The sequence below is a fragment of the Ambystoma mexicanum genome, chromosome 6p (genome assembly GCF_040938575.1).
Source record: "Ambystoma mexicanum isolate Mex_15411 chromosome 6p, UKY_AmexF1_1, whole genome shotgun sequence".
NCBI classification, from domain to species: domain Eukaryota; kingdom Metazoa; phylum Chordata; class Amphibia; order Caudata; family Ambystomatidae; genus Ambystoma; species Ambystoma mexicanum.
The window spans coordinates 1,278,189,436-1,278,210,974 of NC_090935.1; the positions used below are offsets into that span (position 1 = coordinate 1,278,189,436).

The 21,539-nt window shown below is 43.3% G+C and overlaps 1 protein-coding gene across 22 annotated transcripts in view; it reads right to left on the minus strand.

Annotated features, from left to right (window-relative positions):
• The window catches only part of PTPRD (protein tyrosine phosphatase receptor type D), a 4,803,934-nt gene that overhangs the window by 405,785 nt on the left and 4,376,610 nt on the right, over positions 1-21,539 (minus strand). For 13 of the 22 annotated variants that reach the window (XM_069625937.1, XM_069625939.1, XM_069625938.1 and 10 more), the window contains 2 exons: positions 19,436-19,741; positions 18,408-18,601 (listed from right to left, as the gene is read on the minus strand). The exons of 5 other annotated variants lie outside the window; for them this stretch is intronic. In XM_069625937.1, the coding sequence (XP_069482038.1) occupies positions 18,408-18,601; positions 19,436-19,741 (500 nt within the window). The remainder of the gene's footprint in view (positions 1-18,407; positions 18,602-19,435; positions 19,742-21,539) is intronic. 4 more of the 22 variants (XM_069625945.1, XM_069625944.1, XM_069625943.1 and 1 more) reach the window with 1 other exon arrangement.

The window sequence follows — 21,539 nt, forward strand, 5'->3', positions numbered from 1 at the left end:
GCTGTTTATTGACCCCATATTTCTGTGCAAAGTGTTTGGACACTAGACTAGGCTGGAGCCTACATCTGGCAATAGTGGCACAACCAAGGCAAGCCAAAGTTACAGATGTGTCCCTTATAAAAAAGTGCATTCAAGAGAGAGATTTTCAGCTATCATTGATATTTTTTCTGAGCTTGATGAGACCGAAGCTCACTGCCAGAGGGAGAGATATTAAATGGCAGTTTCCATCCAACATCGGTGGAGGTGTGGATAGACAGGATATTGCCCCCCCCAAAATAGGTTGTTCTCCATTAGTGAACATGTAAGAATGACACTAACTTTGCATAATATCATAACAGGACTGTTATGGCACTCTGCATTCTGGCATGCTTTCTGTGGGAAGCCAGGAATGTGGATGCCATCGTCCAGTGACAGTGTGTGTTTTGCGTGCTTATGGGACACTTCAAGACTTTCACTATTTGTGGGGCCTTGTCAAAGATTATAGTCATGTCTCCAAAGTAAAGAACCCTCTGAAGGCAGTGATTGTTTTTCAGTACAACACTCTGTATCCCCATGACACCAACATATAGAGATCAAATACATGCCATCTGATTTAAGGCAACCAAGATCTGACTTGTGGTTGACATTTGAAAACTGTTTTTTGTGCATTACTAAATTGAATATCCTCCAAGGAAGATGCTGGTCGTGGGTCTTTACGAGCCACAAAATACTTCTGGAGAAAAAAAAAGAAATATTTTCCAAAAGTTGCTCCAAAGAGAAAGACACTCTTTCTAGGCTTAGTCAACACTTTTTGTTAAACTGGTTTGCAGTATTTTAAATCTCTACACAGGGATTGTATCGCATATGCATATCGAACCAAAGGGGTTTCTATAGGGCCAAGCTACACCTCGAATCTCGAGGAAATAAAAAGGCTTTCAATCAATAGCATCATAAATGGGTTCAGAGCATGTTGAATCGGCTCGAGCATTTCCAGTCTGGATCGTACATTTTGTCTAGTGACGTGGCTCAGTCGGATATACGTGCCTATAGATTCAACAAGTCTCGATTTGGCTCAATTAAAGTCACACCAAGTTCTAATTCCTCCCTATGCCCCGGTGTACTTACACCAATGTATGTCGTTTTTTAAAAATCCTTAAGAGAAAGTCTAAAAGTTACAAAAATAACAAACACATACATTGTTTTCTGAGAAACCATATGTTTATATATTGTTTTATTATTAGTATCACGTATGCTTGTTTTGTATTGCTTTGAATATTTACATTATATGATTGACTTATTATTTTATACATTTTTTATTTTCTAATTATTAAAAAAATATACTTTTGGGTCCAAAGTGTGTCTCGACAAAAAGCGTATGTGTCTTTGAAAGCTGCTCAAGACTGCATGAAGTTCAACCAAATGGCTCCTTATATAGCGCACAGGTTCAAACATTTGGATTGTACTTTTCGTATGTTTGATCTTAGTTCAAACCTTTCGAACAACCTGAGGTTCAATGTTCAAGTGAATATATTTGCCACTTTACGACTTATGTTGCCAGAGTTTAGAGGTCTCAGGCTAGCGATATTATTTCAACACTTACAATTCAAGCCACACCAACATAAGTAACCTCAAAGCATGTTCTGCCTCAAATAACACACTGAGGTCATTCTGGTCAGAGGGGCCGCATTGGTTTGACCTGACACTAGGCCTGTTGGAATTCGTGTTGGAATGAGATTTTCCAAATGATAGGATGATCTTCCCTCATCTGTAATTCGGGAGAACGAGAGATTCGTGTGTGATGTGTCTGTGTGGCCAGTGCCACTGTTTGTTGACACATGTGGCAACACATATGGTACCAGAAGTAAATATAGGCGTTCTTAATGTAGCAATTTTATACATACTGTTTTATGTGCCAGCCAGAAAACGTAGAACTCTGCATTTGTCATCAATGGCAGCCATGGTAGTGACGGATACGAACAAAATGAGCTGCTGTATTTTGCACAATCTGCTATTTTGCACTCACAACCCACTACTCCCGGAGTCTAACATCCACCTGTTTTCTATCATGTATAAAAGCACTGGAGAGGGATAAAGGAGTCTTGATGTGCAGACGGTGGCATCTATGAGATCATACTGCTTTCCTTTTTTCGTATGGCGATTGCCTAGACTGATATCATGCCTCTCCTGCTCCAGAAAAAATACAATAACCTATGCACCATGCATGTATGTAGCATGCATGTATGCATGGGACTGGTAAAGCAGACGCCTAGCTGGGACGCAATGGATCACTGTAGGCGGTACACCCAGGGCCTTGCCCACAAGGATGCAGGCCTAGCAATAAAGGTCCAGGCCTTTCCAGTGGATGCCCTCCACACCAGTCACACACACACACACACACATAGGATGGCAGCAGGATGTTTCCAACATATTGCTGAAACCTTGCTCTAATTACCATTTAATGACAGCTCATTCATGTGAGTCAAATGTGAGGGATTCATAGTCAGTGATGGGCTTGGTGAGTAGCCTTCATTGGGTGATTTAAACACCCCTCATACCTGCTTCTAGATGTACCCCCGTGTTAATGCTTTCAACCTACATATACACTTTCCTGAGAAAAAGGCATTCAGTCAACATTAAACTCCTGAATTTGAGGAAGTGAACCTCGGTCATGCCCTCCCTCAACACCCATCTGGTTTTCAAATGAGTTCTTGAGTTCAGTGATTTCTGACAGGTCCGAGAACCGTAAGATCACAGGTCATCCCTGCCCACTACTGAAAGCAGGAGCTGCCAAAATGCTTGCTGATGGATGGGGGGCGTGAAGATCTAACATATCTAATCCTTGGAGAAGAGTCATGGTGGAGTGCACTGCTCTTATTACATGCTTGGAGCCGCTCCTTTGCAGTCATTTGAATATTCTCATGGATTGGCAAGCTATTTCCACATGGTCAAGAATTGCCTTGGTTAAGAAAATGATAATAAAAGCATATGTTTGAAAGAGCAAAATAAAATGCACCTTTTTAAATGATCCATGTATAGCATTCCTGTTATCACAGAGCTTTAGGATAACTTGACTACCCTGAAAACGCATGCATGAGGAAGGGTCCTGGTAGCTGTAAACAGTTGTGGTTGCTATGGCAATCTCTTTGGTCATTAGTGAGATCAGTGCTACCCCGTTTGTTTGGATTAACACAAATGAGCAACACTGCCCTCGCAGGGGCCACTGTGGTGATTGGATTCTCTATTAGGTTACTGAATATTTGTACAAGGAAGTTCTGTAGCTATCTGCAGAGTATTTGTGTGTGAATGACGGGGTGACTTATAAAGGTTTGCAAGCCCGTGGTTTGAAAACTATAATGTGTTAATCAAAAGTGTTTTCATGGTATTAACGTAGGACTACACTTGGTCTCTAGCTCTGAGGGCTTGTCAGCGTGCATTAGACCTGGGGAAGGCCTATTAAAATGAGTTGGCTGTTGTCATCTTAAAATACCTATGAAAAGCCAACGCTGTGTAAAAAAGATGTTCAGAAACAGGATATAACCCATGAAATTGATACCTTAACCAAGGGATAGCAGAAGACACATGTTTTGTTTTTGTGAATTTCCACAATGTAATATGCCCTCATTTGAAAAAGGCAAATGCCGCAACAGGTGTCATCAGTAAGGGCACATTGTGATCTTTTGCATTAAATATTGGTGATATAAGTCCTCTTGGCGCAGGCCTCTATGAGTATTTGTTCATTTTTTAAATTCCGAACATCTGTGGTTGTATTTTCAGAATTGTGGCTTGTAGACTGTTAATGTCCATAACTCCATGATCAGAACAGTACCCCCGGTCTGTGATGCCACCCTATACAGTACGCGATATACAAGGTGAGTACACACTTGTAGTATGTTTCCAGTCACTTCAAATAGAATAGTGCAGTTGGGTTTTTATAGCATGCTTGCCCGGGAACAGGTAGTAAGCCCATGTTGCTGGATGTCGTCCTGCTTCCAAGGCGAGCGCACTGCAACTCAGCTATCCTCCTGGAAACAAAGACATGAGTTCACTCCCTACATCCATCCATGTGTTAAAAATCCCAAATAGCCATGATTTTAGAGATCATAGACAGCCTTATTGGAGGGTGCCAAAGTAATCTCTGAACCCCGCCTGACAGCCTTGTCTTCTACAGCTCTTCATTTTACCAAATGTCTCTTGGAGGCAAATTATGCTATATCATCCCCTTTACATACATTAAATACATGCTTCCATCTATGCTAGCTCAGAGAGCTAGCACATCCTCCATAGAAAGCTGGTAATTACTTGACGGTTGCATACTGGTGCGCCCATCCAGCATTTCATGATTCCAAGATAGATTAAATGACTACCCTGGAATTGGGAAAAACAAGAAACCCCAATGGCGTACTACAATCATTCTGGAATCCGCTCAAACATATTGTGTCTGAAGGTAGAAGCAATCTGTCCAATCGTATTGGAGAACATCTGAGAAGCTATATTTAGCTCACAGTGAAGGTTTCACAATACACCATCTCAGACACTTACTGAACTTTTGACAGCTGACACCAGAGCTGTGGAGGTGGAAGGATAATGAATTCCAATGTCATGGACCATTTCCCTGACAGCATCATTGTTTTTTTTAGAAATACAAGTATTTGAAGCTGCAGAACAGAAAGGTTAACAGCAAAGAACAAAGATGTGGGAGTCTGGGGGGGGGGGGGGGCAAGCTATGCATAGGGTCCATTTATGTGCAGGTCATGGACATGTATGCACTTTACTCTTTAACTGTGCCTTAACTGTATTTAGGGGAGGTAATGAAGCCTGCCTTAGGGGTAAACATGAATGATACATAAACCCTTGTTCCCTCATCGCAGATGTTGAATTTGAAATCTGACGATGGCTGTACAGATGTAGCGTGAAGTCATTGTGAAAGGTTTTTTGTGTTTCTTGGGTTCTCTCAAGGTCCGCCATAGATGAGCCAGGCACAAAATAAGCTGCTGACCTGGCCTTAGCAGATTGGCATTTGGATTTATCAAAAATAAATGTTATATGGGAATGATAACATTTCTGTAAAATGACCATTCCACATTAGGTGAACACCGCTCTTCGTATACATTGGACATATGGGTAAACTGTGCACTCTGTTATGCACGTTTTCCTTTTATAATCACTGGTTAGGCTATGCTATGCTATGCTATTCTATGCTATGCTATGCTGAGGTTTCATTATAGTGTTTTGTTTGAAAGTCTAATTTTCAAGCACCTTTGAAGCAGCCATACAGGTAGCAACCTCCTAAACAGGGAAAACAAAAAAAAAACAGAAGGGAGGGCTTGGAAATTGAATCTGTTAAATAGAACATACACCCTTGTTTTGCCCTAACAACCACATTCTGCCTTCCATTAACAGGACACAGTCCAGCATGAGAAGGCTAGTTAAAGGCTGGTTTATGTAAATTAACTCATATAAGCGCCGAGCCTCAGCCTAAGAGGATTCCTGCCTCAAACACCAATATAACCATTACCTTATAGGCCCTAGCAGGCCTCAGGAATCTCCAGGAAGGCTGTTCTGGAGCTTTTGCCCCCAGGGAAGATGTGGTTGAAATCCCTCCCTCAGTTAAATTTGCCCATGTTTCATTCCAGATTTCCTGTCTATAGAACCTGGCCATGCAGGGCTTAGAGGATTAAGTAGAGGGGCATTGCACGCTCTGTTTTTTTGGGCATGGTTTATATATGCTTTGGCATACCATGACACAGTGGAAGGCTCAAAAGTCTGACCAAGGCTAAGCCATAGCCAGGCTTTGTGTATCCAAGCATTTGCACAAGCCTAGGCTTTGGTAACAGTGACTAAATGAGGAACCAAAAAAAGTACGCATTTTTGCTCACTTTTCGTGGAGCTTTTGTAAACTCTGCAAATTCGAAATTCCTGACATACAACCCTTGCCAAATGTTTTTGTGGGCCCAAGGAAGTAAGTAGAAGGAATTTGCAATCTGTGTTTTCTTGGGTTGGACTTCTGCATGCCCAGGCACAACATGAAGTGAGTACGTGTCAGACATACCACTTGCTGCAGTGTGCACCTCTTCTCCAGCTGTCTCTCCTTTCGGCACTACGCCCCATATAATACAGTTGAGTCCCAAGATACATTTGTTGCAATTTCATACCTCTGCCACCCTTCCTTCTAATGTCTTCTTGTGCACCTCATCTAGCCCTCACCCTCATCCCAACTATCTATCCGACTTTGCTCCTTCCCACCCCTACTGGAAGCAATATTGTTCTCCTCCGTTGTCTCTCTGATTGGCAAAAACGCTTCAACACCATAAACTATGGCAACAGGCACTATACAAATGCAAGATAACATAACAAGATAACATATTTCCCTGATTTGCAGACTGGCGGAAAACACACTGCGTAAGGCAACACGCTTTGCACATGTATGCTGCTATTTACAATGATAGGCAAATGAAAAATGTGACAGGAGTATTAAAGTCTTTATACAAAAGTGTAAACTGATAAAAGTCATATATGTACATCTTTCATGGGAGTGTGTGGGGTAGTTTTACCAATTGCAATAATATTTTTTTTAAAGAAAGCAAATGTTCAAAAACACATCAAAATACACAAACACAGAGCTTTTTTAGGTGTTTGCTGACAGATATGCTAGGCACACACATGTTTTATAAGGTAAAATGAAGTAGCAAACATAACAGGATGATGTACTATTACCATGAAGCAAAACACAAATAATTAGCACAAAAAAAAGTTTTGAAGAAAATTATAAGTTACTCACCGTAGTGACTAACATTAGTCCTTAGTCCCCTTTGCTCCATACTGCATGGGCGTCCCTTCCGTCCATTTAAATTTAGAGGCACGCAGGGGTGCAGCCTTGTTGCATGCACTGCCCTCATTCCGCCCTCCGGCGCCACACCTCAGTCCCCATTGACGCGTCGACAATAGATTAACATTGCCTAATGACACCAGTATTATTAGGGGGGAGGATGGTGGGACATATGGAGGAAAGGGGACTAAGGACTAGTCACTACGGTGAGTAACTTATAATTATTCTTACGTCCCATCCCCTTTTCTCCATACTGCATGGCCGATTACAACTTATTATAGCCCCAGGGTGGAGACCTCCTTAAGCAAATAGGTTCCTGAGAACTGCATGTCCGAAAGCCGCATCAGATCTAGAGCCGGCATCCAAACAGTAATGCTTGCAGAAAGCCGAGGGAGTGGCCCAAGTGACCACCCTGCTTATGACTTTCCAAGGGACATGGCGCTGGAATGCGATGGCCGTTGCCTTGGCCCTGACTGCGTGGGCATGCATGTTGGCCATAAGCGGCTTGTGCTGTCCCTCGTACGCTTCTTTGATGGCCGAGACCATCCATCAGGATATGGAGGCATTGGTGGCCTGATAGCCTGGTCTTGAGCCTCCGAAAGTGACAATCAGGGCATCCGATTTCCAGAAGCCCTTGGTCCTGTCCAAGTAGAATTTCAGGGCACGCCTGACATCAAGGCAGTGCAGCACGCTATGTGCTTCGTCCTTAGGATCGCCAAAGAACGCAGGAAGGACTATTTCCTCGTTCAAGTGGAAAGCAGACGGCACCATGGGCAGAAATGCTGGGTGTGTCCGCAGGACTACTTTGTCCCTGTGAAAGGTAGTATATGGTTCTGAGGTAACCAGCGCCTGGATTTCGCTGACTCTCCGAGCCGAGGTGAGGCCGACTAGTAAGGCTGTCTTGATGGTGACCAGGCTGATGTCCGCGGACACCATTGGCTAAAACGGTTTGTGTGCGAGGGAGCCCAAGACTATGTTAAGGTCCCACACAGGGTGCCGCCTCTTGATGGGCGGAAACAGCCTTGCGAGCCCCGTCAAATGTTTCTTGATGATAGGATTGGAGGAGAAGATCCCCCCACCAGATTGGGCGAGGTGCCCCGAGAAGGAGAGCACGTTGTCCAAAGTACATGCCAGGGGGTCGATTTCCTTGGAGTCTGCCCAGTGGCAGAACCTGGTCCATTTACAGTTATACTGGGCCCTGGTAGCCTTGCTCCTTGCACCCTGTATGATTTCCAGATTAGACTGGGAGAGGCTGAGGTGCTGCAGCGTTACCTGCTCAGGCACCATGCTGTGAGAGCTAGTTTCTGAGGTGCAGGGTGGATGACCCTGCCCCCCTGCTGCACCAGAAGATGTGCTGGGCCCATTGGGCGGTGAATCAGAGGCATCTCCGAGAGGCTGAGCAGCTCTGAAAACCATAGCCTGTCCGGCCACCATGGACCTATTAGAATGATGTTGAGCTGGCAAGACTCCTTGATCTTGCAAATCACTCTGTGAATCAGCAGAGTAGGCGGGAAGGCGTAAGACGTCATGCCCTTCCACTGAAGCCGAAATGTGTCACCCAGGGTGCCGGGGCCCTGCTCCTGCCAGGAGGTGAACTGAGGGCAATTCTTTTTGTGCCAGGTGGCAAAGAGATCCACCTGGGGATGACCCCACCTGTTGAAGATCTCCTGAATAATGAGGTAGTTTAGCTGCCACTAATGATTGTCTGCTCCCAACCTGCTGAGCCTGTCCGCTTCCAGGTTGGATTCCCCAAGAGATCGACTGCCGTGAGGTAGATGTCGTTTTCTAGGGCCCCACTCCCACATGCAGATTGCCAGTCTTCAAAGAGGAGGGGATCTGGTGCCTCCCTGCTTGTTGACGTAGTACATGTTGGTCGAGTTGTCTGTCTGGATGAGGACAACCTTGCCCCTGAAAAGTGGTAGGAATGCTCTGAGCGCTAGGCAGAAGGCGTTTAGCTCTAACCAATTGATGTGGTATTCCTGCTCCTGTCGAGTCCAGGTGCTGTGGACCGAGAGATCGCCCAGGGTGGCCCCCCAGCCCTCGAGCGAGGAATCTGTGGGGTGGGTGGCCGAGAGGGCTTGCCCATCCATAGCTTGTAGTCCCTGCACCACCATGGCATCAGCGTTGGCCTGACGAAGATGCAAGGACGTGTTGGAAAACAGCTTCTTCCCATACGCCTCCAAGATCTTTTCCTGCTTGCCTAGCAGTGTCGTCGAGGAGGAGGCTGAGGACGACTGCATCTTGGAGTAAAGTGATGCTGCACGAATCACAGAGGAGTATGGCTGAGGATGGGCCGATAGCAAGAGTGTTTCCCCCTCCATCTGCCTGTACTTGGTGTCCAGGCGTTGATTGACCGACTGGACAGAGTGGAGCCTGAGCCAACCCTTCTTGGCCAGGGAGACTATATCAGTCTGCAGAGGAATTCCCGTTTTGGCAGAGGGGTGTTGTGTGAGGACTTCAGCCAGAACCCCCTCTGCCGGCTGCTCAACCTCAGGTTGGGGTAGGCCCAGGCACTTTGCTAGTCCTGCAAGACATTCGTAGAAAGCCCTGGCTGAGGATGGCGTGTCATGATCCTCCTTCTCATCCGTATCCTGTGGGTGAGGAGGATCCTGCATAGGTGGAGGAGTAGCCGGAGCCCGAAGCTGGGGTATGGGGACCGGAGCGGAGGCTGAGGCGGAGGCTGGTACGGAGCCGCATGAGGAATCGGCTGGGGAAACGGGAGGCAGAGGCTGCGCCATGGCAAGGGGTGCTGGAGGAGGAGCCTGTGGTGCCGGTAGCATCGTAGGGAGCAAGTCCCTGATGGTGTCCCAGAGCATAACCCCCATCCGACGTGACTTCATGAGCCAGAGGAACCTCTCAAAGAACTCCTCTTCACAGGTGGGAGAGGTGGTAGGGGGTACCGACGAGGTAACGGGAGGCTGTTGAAGCCGCTGCATACCCTGCCCGTAAGGACACAGTGGAAACCTGCCCTGTGCTAATGAAGGATAGGTTGTAGGCCACGTACCTGTTTGAGGCCAGTCCCACCTTGACACTCGTCCTTCGCCGAACTCCTGGAATGGCGTCGGATGGGTGCTGATGTCTGGCATGGCAGCTATTTTGTTGAGCTGCTTGCCACGTGTCTGCGTCGTGTTACTCGGCTCGCTGGGCCCAAACTCCTCCAAAACTCTTGAGTGTAGATTGCAAGGCCTACCCTGCTCCTTAGGCCTATGCCCGGAAGGTGTGACACCCTCAGCCCGTGGGCTGGTAGAGCTGCGTTTAGGCATCCCCTCGGCAGTATTGCCGGTACTAGGGCATGGCCCCTCAGATATAATGCTGATAAAAGGTCGGAGCCCCTCATGTGTAGACCCGGTCAAAGAACTTTCCGGTCCCTCAGCACTGTCACCGGGAGGATCAGAGAATCCCTCAGACAGTAGTCCGTTAGCTGGAGCAGCCTCGGTGCGCGTGCTGGTACAAGGACCTGAGCAGTCCCTCCCACGCGGGCGAGTCCTTGGGAAGGAGTCTCCCTTGCAGGGTATGATGCAAAATAGAGGCCCTACCTTGGGCCTGGCTCGATGTTTCACAAAGTTCTTGAGGTCATCTGGAGGTGACTTCTGGTAGAGCTCCCTCTATCTGGCTCTTCTGTTCTTCAGCGATTTCGATGACAGGGCACCGCACGCTGCACAAGCTTGCCAACTGTTGTCTGGGCCAACGCAACGTAGGCAGAGGGCGTGGGGGTCTGACGTTGAAAAGAGCCCGTTGCAGTATGGACACCTGCTGAACCCTGTGGAAGTCGACATGCGCCGGGGAGGAGCATAACGCCTGAGGATCTGAATGATAAGAAAGACAAAAAAGAAAAAGAGAAGAAGTATCAGCCCGTGCAATTAAATGGCCGAAGCCAAACCCAGGAGCGCTGTTGAAGAATTCGGCCCATCCCCGTCGATCCGTAAAAGAGGATTTAGGTGTGGCGCCTGAGGGCAGAGTCAGGGCAGCACATGCTCCCAGGGCCGCACTCCCGCGTGCCTCTAATTTTCTGGTGAAAAAGGTTCCGTTGCCCGTCCCTTGGAAGGGACGCTCATGCAGTATGGAGGAAAGAGGACAGGACGAAAGAGTAATCACATATTCACTCAGAAACAAGACAAGGAAAAAACTTAAACGCAGTATTATATTATACAATATAAAAAGTGTGTTTCTTATTCCAGTTTGTAATCTATTCAAAGATTCACAACATGAAATTGAGAATTAGAAATGAGCACATTATATCATTAAGAGGCATGCCACAGCTTGGTTGTGAACTATTTGTGAGGGTAGATCAATGGGCTATTCCAAACAGGGAATAATGAAGGGATGGGGATGGGAAAATTAAGGCTCGAAAAAGCAGGCACTTGCGCGGTATGCAAATATGCTTTGCCATTGGTGCTTTGGCTGCACCCCATCATAATGCGTGAATGATTTTACCAATGGCCCTCAAACGTTAAGGGGCATGCACATTAATCAACCAGCCACATAGCAACAGGCAGACATGATATAAGGATATCTAGGCCAAGACGGAAGAGGACATTTGATATCAAGCTGTGTGTGTTTTACTTTTTCAAATTCACAAAATCCTTTGGGTTTTACATTATGATGGAAGGCCAATCACAGCCCTAATTGAAGTGTGGCTGCAGAGGGAGTGTAAAGGCTACATGGTGCCATTGGTTCATTGACTGCTTTCAAAATTCTAGACAACAGCATTGGACTGACATGCGACCAATAGAGAAGGTATATGGGCAACCACTAGACGTGCGTATAGACAGTCACCTTGAAATCATGTTCTTTAAATCTGCTTTGTATTATGGTCCGCTTAATGACAATAATATCCCATTACAGTAATTTTAGGACCCCTGCATTATCTATATGTGCATGAGTTCAGGTCTGGATAACGTACAATTCAGAAGAAACGCTTAAGCTTTGTCTGCCTTCAGTGCACGGAAAGGCACTGGAGTAGTAGAGTATAGGTTCCAAAACATGGGCATGGCCACCTATTTGCAATTTAAATAGCCACAATATCAGAATGGAGCACATGTGACGAAGAAGTAGGTCCCCAAAGTCAAAACATTAACTAGACGCATCTGAGGTCAGCTCCAGCTGGCGTGTATTCAATGCACCCAGAGGTTGGATATGCCCTCACTGGCTCCGTTCATCTGCTGTGTGGAATGTGTATGTAAAACTGCACGTGAGATTAGCATATTGAATAGGCGTGCTGCATCCCTGCACGGGATGCTTAGCATGGCATAAGCTTTGTTGCCATCAGTAGGTACACGCTAATGACCAGACTACTGGGAGGCGGGCTATCATGGGGCTCCTTATTCTCTGGCATCCCATATCTAATGCAGAGAGTAAGCTTTTCTCATAGGAAATAATCATTAAAGGGAGGAACCGCTGTCTGTGCAGACAGCTCCTGTTAGGTGGATAATGATTCGAGAGGCAATTGAAGACTCGCCCTTTTCTTGCATCCAGGCTTCAATGAAAGGATGTAGCATAGATCAATTTGGCAGTCAGTGCCTTGGGGTTTCCTCAATTAAAGGGTACATTCAGACGGTGTGAATCCCTGAAGAGAGGGAATCCACATTAGACATTTTCTAAAGGGCATAAATACACTCTCACCAACAAACAATGGCTTCATATCAGCACAATCCACGGTTCGTATTATGTTAACGTGAGACGTGAAAACTGAAATCCTAATGGGACTTCCAGCCAGCATTGTGTGTGATAAGTAGAATCAGTGCAAACACAACAGCTGGACAATGTTAGCTTTGCTTTGGCTTAAAAGGGTAATCGTGGGTTCCTTATCTGGAATTGCAAGAACACACTGTGTAACCTAAAGATTATACAAGGAATAATCACACAAAAAAGACAACATTGGACTGCTAGGAAAGGGCAAATGGATGCAGTGTCATCACGTCAGCAAAAGTGAAGTCATTCTTAAGGGCATCATCACAAGTTTGGCCTGAGCTCTTAAATGTGGCGGCAAAGGTATTACTGTTGCATTTAAGGGCTGGCCAAATCACGAGTGGGGCAGAAAAAGGCATTTTTACCCCCAGCTTTTTTTCTGGAGGTAAAAATTACAATTTTTGGGCTAATAGCGCCACCCCAACCCAAACCCCACTGGGTCCAATGGACCCATTGGGGAATGTGGACTTTAAGCCCCCCCACCCACCGCCGCAACTCGGGATCTGTTGCGAATTGCGCTGGAACGAGTTGCGGTAACGCAAATAGCATTTGACAGTATCCCGGTGCAATTAGCGCCGTGATACCGCCCAACTCGTGAAGAGACCCATTATGATTTCTAACCAGCAATACGCTGGCATGTCCTCACGGCCTTCCCTGTGTTATCATCTGTGCTCTGGCACATGTTGGAGACCCTGATGAGAGTGTGTGTGGCTTGGATGCAGGCTGAATTGGTGTCCTGCTGGCACTGCCCACATACTCAGATGTATCAGCACAGAAAAGGAATCCAAAATATCTTCTCTGTATCAGCATGTACACGAAAAACCATCTAAGCTTTAAAAAGTGGCTTGTGTTTTTCCTTTTACGGATCATCAACTAACATAATTGTAGGAAAGAAAATACAAAGAGTTGTTTGTTAAAAAAAAAAAAAACATAAGGGAGAATAGGTGTTAATTTGGGTGTGCTGCTGGAAACTGTCTTTCAGGACAACAACCTATGAGAAGGGGTGAGCGATATGCATATGTTCCTGCTGAGGGTATAATTTCATTACAATTGACAAAAGTCTAGTAACAGGCTATAGAGGAGAAACTGGACACATTGTCCTTAGTCACGGCCCCCTGACACCCACCCTATTGGAATGATGGACAAAGAGTTATTATTAGGAACCCAGGCACAATTCTATGTGATATGTCCATACCTCATTGACTCTATGCAAAACTATAGGCACTCAAGCAGCTATTTAGGAGATATCCTCATGTTGAAACAGTGGAAGAAACCTACCAAGAAGGATATCCCTTGCCGAGTTGTCAAAAGGCAGCCATGGATAAAATGGTCCACAAAATGGATGTACGTTAAAACAAAGTTTAATGACAGCAAAAGGATGTCTTAAAGACATATGAACCTATGTTGAAATTATATGAAAATTCTGAAGAATGACAATGCAATTGAAGCACAAAGAGAAACATGTACTCCATGATGTAGAATTCACGAATACAAAGAAAAATAAAGTGGCTCCTGTGTCAATAACTGCAAATACGCTGAAACACGAGGTAGAAAGAAGCCATGGAAGCTTGCTTATAAGAGACATATATTCAACGTTTAGGTCTACCATCAGAACAAAATGGACGACGGCTTGTATCAATCAACCTTACTACCTCAAAATACAAACCCAGGATTTTAAACATGGAAAGATGATGAAGAAGCTGTTTTCCTTGCAAAATAGGGGAGCACATTGGACCCAGGACACTATTTAAAAGATGAAGGAAAAAGCACAAAGGGAGTCTAATAAGCAAAACATGTGCAAGGACACATTTCTAAAGATTAGGAGGAACCCAAACTTTTACTAATGCAAGTATTGAATAACCACAAAGGCAAAAGCCTATGTGAAGTGGAGTGACCAAGTCTCTAAAGGCTAAACAGAGTACTGCGCCTAGCATAAATTAATCAAATTGTACTAAATGCACTGTCACAATGGACAATTTCACGGTCCTGCAACACGTGATGAGGAGCTCACAAACGCGGGCTATCCATTAGGCACGGAGTTCCCTCATATATCCCGAGACAGAGCATACTGGCAAGGTCAGTCTTGAAACAAAAGACATTGGCATGAGGCCTACCGATGAGAGAGGATGCCGTAATTGGGCAACAGAGGAAGAGCTCACACATCTCAACCATCTGTGTTTCATTTCTATGTATGTGCTGCTAACAAGCCAAATGACCAAGGATGGATTTGGGTTGCCAACCAATCTGAATAGCCTGCCATGCACCTTTTCATATAATGTTGCAAAATAGTCCTCTGCCACATTTTCTGATATAGCGAATGCCCTACACTATGTGATTAGAAGTAGCTGAGAGTGTGTCTCACAGACAAATGAACACCAATGAGAATATAACACATATATTTTCTATAAGTATACATAACTCCCTAATCCAATCCCACCGATTGATAGGTTTTTAAGTTTGCCATATAGGATGGCAATATAGATGATACATCTAGCATTATATAAACTAGAAGCAAGTGATGTAGCTTTGTGATCTTGCATGAATCAAATTGAGGAGTGTTTTTTTGCCCTGCTTAACTTCCTGAGATTAAAGCAGTGTTTTACGATCTCCTTTGAGTATGTCTAATTATTGGGTCCGAAGTAATTTATGGGTAATTCCATCTAGGTGCTAGAGCACAAGGGCATAGCAAATGGCAATTACATACATTATGGTGCCAGATGTGGATTGCCTTAGAGGTCCCATTTAGCTGCAGATCGCTGGAGGATGGTGGAGGAAGAGCAGTGCAAGGTAGAAGTTCTGGGATGAAAGTGGGGCCTACACCGTCACTCTCTGTTTGAACCAGTTTGCAATGCTTCAAATCCATCCAAAAGTTTGAGCTCACATGCAAAAAAATTCTAAATTCTCACAAATTTTAATTTTAACACTCATGTTTTTTGCATTACGTCATGGGTTCATCAGCAGGTGGTACTTTGTCTTTCTGATTAGCGTTTGAGTGTGGAAGATACACCTGTAATTTGCTATTCACTCTGACTTCAGCCTCTGCAGGGATCCTGGCCCGTGCATTTCTGATTTGCTTAGTATTCAAGGCGGTCATCATGCCATCTATGACTGTCTGGAGCCAGCATCTGCAATATGAGTGTGCCCCCTGTACGAGGCCTAGCTGTATGATGGCCATATCAATAAGCATTCAATTTGAGTTCCTAGATGTCAACTGTCACAAGCTGCATGTTTTAGCCAAACCTATTAGTGCACTTTGCAAATGTTGCCTTTCTTGAAAATGTCTTGAGGCCTGAGTACCAGCTGTTTTACTAATTTGCCAAATTAGGAATTTCAGAAGTGAAACTCTTCATCCAGATTTTGCGTGGAGGTAACTACTCCCATATGCCATGCTAAAACATTACTGCATGAAATAATTACCTCATGCAGTAATTATCATATGCAGTAATCCGAAATCCCGGACTCCTCAATGGGGAATAACTGAAGGGATAGCATGAATCTTGTGGACCCTTCAAGTTACTGCATTCATACCACATGCAGTAACAGAATACTCACAAGGCATATTAGGTTTGTCCCTCTTTCCCCTTTTATGTGTTATTAATGTGTTTCACACCCTGTTCCCTCCATTTGCTCTGTGGGCGCTTTGAAATGGTATTTACTTGCTGTATAAGAGCCTGGCAAATGAACAATAAATAAATAAATAAATAAATAAATAAACAGGTATAAAGTTTTACTGATATGTTCAGAGGACATACCACTAAGCTCGTATTCAGACCAGCGTTGTCATCGCAACTGGCATCTGTGCACAACTGCAAATAAGAAAGCATTTCTTGAACTCTGGATTTACTTAAACCCGTTTTGAAGATCTTTACAAAGCTTTGATAAACTTGTTCAACTTTCATCTAATGCAAGCCTTTTTCTAGTGGCTGTCTTTGTAGACAAGGTTTACCACAGCACGGTTAGGCTTTTCAACATTGTAGTGAAATAGTCCTTGTGTGGTGTTAGCAAAGATAACTTAAATTGGCCCTAGGTGTGTCGATGGAGACATTTTTGTCATATTTGCTCTTTATCAGGTAGCATAACAGTGTTTGGCAATTGTATTTGCCCGGTTTATCTTGCAAACAAATCATTAAAGACACTTGATATTTTTGGTTTATTACATTCAGTTTTAATTTTCTATGTCATGGTTATTTGACTTGTCAGCTGACACGTGTTTCGACCCCTCTGGGTCTTTATCAAGTCTGAGATTATTGAACATATTATTCTTAGCGTAGATTTGAAAATATATTGTGACATTTTTGATTATAATTGATATTGCATGGTGTTAACAAGTCCAGTGATCAAGTGATGTTTGTGCAAGATAGATATTACAAAATAAGTGAAAATCGGAATTATTCATATCGGTAAAGGAGAGGGGGAGGAAGAGGGGAGAGAAAGAGGAGGCCAGGAGTTAATATTCAACTATTGGGTAGCCTGGGTTGGTTGGATAAAGTCTGGTCCATGGATTTAGGCTGGTGAGAGATGGTGCTGTTTGCTAGGCATGACCTGAATGCTGTGTCATGTTCATCCGTTCGGTGAAGAGACTGGGAGGGGGGTACAATGAGTGATGGGCTGGTGCTGGGTTGGGTGAGGAGTCCACTGGGCAGGCCACCCAGTAGTAGCACGCTAAGAAACAACTGACCAACAGTGGGCTAAACAGGAGGATTATCCTTAACCCCCACAGAAAGAACGCGAAAAGGGGCCACCCACGGGGAACACCAGGAAACTGAGCCCTCAAAACCCGCAAACGTGGAAAGATTTAAGGAACGATAGGTAAGACATGCCATGGGACCATGGATTTCTGAGCCCACAAGTAAGGCCAAATACAGTTCAGCAACCAAACTAACCTTATAGTTGAATACTAACTTCTGACCTCCCGATCTCCTGCTGCAGTCCCCGTAACACTGAATCCACCGCCTGAGATCCCGCTCCCACTTGGTCATTACAAGTCCCGGCACCCTGGGTTATCAGGCGGCAGATTCAGGAAGTCCCCATTCCCGTGAAGTCCCATAGAACTCCACGGGAATGTGTTCACGAAGCACTGGCACTGTTGCTAACGGTGCCAGTGTTGCTGTGATAACTCTGCTTTCTGGGGGCGTTGCGCCCGGCAGGTCAGACCTGCCGGGTGCTACGGCCCTGGCAGGCAGAGTTGTAGTTTGTCGGTCTGGATATGGTGCTGGTAAGTTGCAACCAGCACCCTTATTTCCAGACTGGCAAACTCGAAATGAAGCCCATTGTCTTTGCTTCTAAAGCTTACAAGTAGACCTTGTTTTTGTAGCAGAATTGGTGACACACTCTAAGCATAATACACATTGTGGCGTTATTTAGTTTCCCAAAAGCACTGAGATGCTTTGACACCCACAGTGAACTCTGCAAAGGTTCTGCAAAAACATGAAACACACAAGAACATTTTGTGTAAAAATAATTATGACCATGGCTGATTTATGACATTTTTTTAAAAAAAAATGGATCAAACAGGCATCGAATAACCTCTCTTTTTAACTCGCTTGAGAAACTGACCTTGCCTGTGAGTACAATCCCTTTTTCATTAATACTCTGTTAGACAATGTGGCAGTTATCTTCAGAAAACCTGAACGTATGCTTCCTGATATGTGTTTTTGCATGAGCATTTACAACAGCAGAGTTTAAAATAAGGATAGGCTCCAAAGCAAACTGTATAGATTAGAGTTAGAAGATTCATTTTGGCGACTAGTAAATTGATTACAAAAAAAACAGTACTAGGAAACGGGTTACAAGCCATGCAAACATGTATATATTTAAGGACATATCCAATACGATAAAAGCAATATCAAACGTTTGCAATACAGTAATGCACTGTTTCTGTGTTAAAGGAACAATTCAAGACTTTCGTAGTTACCTGTGCATCAGCCAACATGACATCCTTCAGCATGGGTTGCCCTTTCGGATCTCCATTTTCCATCCTCACATAATGAACCTGGTATCCTCGGATCTGGCCATGCTGCTTGTTCGGCATAGGTGAGCGCCATGTGATTTTGAGAGCTGTAGAGTTGACAGCCTCTACCTCGACTTTGCGAGGAGGGCCACTTGGAACTGGAACAACATCATTTGATAAAACAGAATTATAGGTACTGGTCCGACTGACTAAAGACATCTCTTTTTTTCTAATTATAATTATTATTATTATTTTTTTATTTCAACTTCATGTAGCATATCATGAAACTGCCCAACACATCTGCTCTACCTTCTAGTGAAAATATCAAAAAGAATGACTGATGCAAAAAAAGAAATGGAAGAAAAAAAGAGCACTGGAGAAAGAGAAGACATGTAAAAATGCAAAAAAGCCAAGGATGATGCTTTGCAGCACAAAGCATTAAAGTACAGAGGTATTTGAAAAGAAATGGTTAAAAAATGCAATAGATTTTCAAAAAAGAATATTTTTTTCATTTTTTCTCGTTGGGGAATACAAAAATGGATAACATTTGGACCTTCTTCACTTCCATTCTGACATGAAGACAATAAACACCAAAGATGGCAAAAGGGTTGAAGCATCAGTCTTCCAAAATATGTGCTAAAAAGGCACCAAGAAAAGAAAAAAAAAGAAATCTATGTAGATTTCAAGGACAGAGCCTGTAGTCCTTTCATGGGACAAGAAAACAAGAATGCAAGAAGTGAAGATTTCTCTTCCAAAGTAGAGGATTCTAGGAAAGGAGAAGGTAGCAGATATAAAAAGCACCCAAAACGTGGGTCTGTCTATTTATTGCTCATAAGCAGACAGGAAAGGCGTTTGACTATAACAGGATTTGTGATGGGAACAATAATGGAAAAGGAAAAGGAGGGCAGAAAAAAAGGGAGTATTCTGCGACGTAGATAGAAGATTGAGACATTTGAGAGGGGCATATTCTTGTAGTGGAGAAGGCAACATACCATCTTCATCTGTCCGGATCAACACAGCCAAACTTTCGGGGCCGGGTCCAACATCAGTGTGGGCAGTCACAGTTATCTGGTATTCAGTCCATTTTTCCAAATGTTCCAAAAGGTATTGGGTGGTATCCGACGAAATGTCCAAAATGTCATGGGGCTTGACATCCTCCCCATCCAGTCCAACATATTTTATGGCATACTCGGTGATTATTCCATTTTGTTTTTCCACTGGCGGGGGCAGCCAACTTACCAAGATGCTAGTGGAGCTTGGACTTGTGCATCGTATGTCTTGAGGAGGTGCAGATGGCTCTAATTTAAGTAGTGTGGGTAAACGGAGGGTTTGGGTGAAAGGATAGGATGGTGGGGAAAATAAAAAGAAACAAAGGAAAAAGAAAACCAAAAGTATATAAAAAGAGGACAACCAAAGGAAAACTAAAACGTAAAACTTTAAAACACATCAGTTACCCTGATGTACCTTGGCTTATTAAAGTGTAAAAATTAAAATGAAAGAACAAACTCAAAAAGTGAAACAGTGTCAGGGGGAAATAAATGGAAATGAGTTCTCTAAATTATAACACCTACCTGTGATTAAAAATCTTCCATTAAATAAAAACAAACTTGCTTCTCTTATAGTTCTCTCTTTACATTGGCTTCAATTAATGCAAGTTTGCGGTTCAGTTATTAATAGTTTGTGCCACTTTATATGAAAAGAAGATTGACACTTTGAAACAACTCCAAATCGCAAAAATCAGATGTAATGGGACAATAAAGTGCAAACAAGTTGTAGCATTGACAATTTCATGTTCATTGTACATTGGAGTCCTGGAGGAAACCATTCTAGAGTTGGGAATGATATAAGATCAATTTCATTCTGATCTTTTCACATATTATTGTACTGCTTTGGCAATAGGTCCGAATGTTTCAATACAAACCTATGATTTGTATTGGGTTTATAATAATAATTAAAATGTATTGAAATGTTCTAAAGTATATGTAGTGGCTTTGGAAATGTGTCACACTGACCAATATTTAAATCATTTAAACAAACACTTCCAATGTGTCCATACAAGCCCACATAGCCTTAATAACATTGTAATAGAGAAACCTAAATGTGTATTATTCCACAATAGCTTGTGTAACCACTGTCACATAAATTTCAAATTTTAAAACATATTAAAATACTAGCATGTAAAACCTTCAACAAGATTGTAAAATATTTTGAGAACTATTTAACTACTAATTCCCCTTTTAGAAAGCCTAAACAACTGTTAAATTTAATTACAATCTTTTGAAATTCCCCTTTCAAACACCTTCCTTTTGATACTGCTTTATACAATTGTGGATAGTTCATAACGTTTCAATTAGGAATTGCAGAATTCCTAAAACCTTTTTAAGTAGTAGTCATATTTTTACAAATGCTTAAAGGGTTTCAGAACTATTTTAGTAATAACGCCAATTTCTCAAAGAAATACTTTACATCTGTAGCTATTTCTTACCTAAAATCGAAAGAACATCTATTCCTAACCTACGAATGACCCTAAACACACTACTGATGTTTTTCAATATGATTTGCCTGCTTCAAAGAAATTCTGAACATCTTAACTAATTCCAATTTTTTACATCATAATAAAAATGTTATAACATTTTTTTTTTACTAATACCCTCATTCCTATTTTCTTAAAGAGTCATTCTCAACAAGTCAAACAAACGTGGCAGAAGGGTGCTATGTAAGACCACTTTACGTTACATGTTCACCTTTCTGTATATCATTCAAATAGGTTTGCATGACCTTCACATTTTCAGCCTGATTCATGGAATTATTTGTGTGAAAAACGCAGATTTGCGCGCCTTTCTGGCCGAAAATCCCTGTTTGAAGTATGTGGATTTTCGGGCAGAAAGGCGCACAAATCTGCGTTTTTCACGCTAATAATTCCATAAGTCAGGTTCTTTTACTTCAAAGTACATTTAATGAACATGTGTGACCCTTCAAAATAATTCCTTAAGGTGTGTGTAATGAATTTTTAATTACAAAGAGCACTAATAATGTTTTAACTTGGTTTAGAGTTTAAACTTTGAAATCAACGACTGAATTATTTTTTTAATCCTG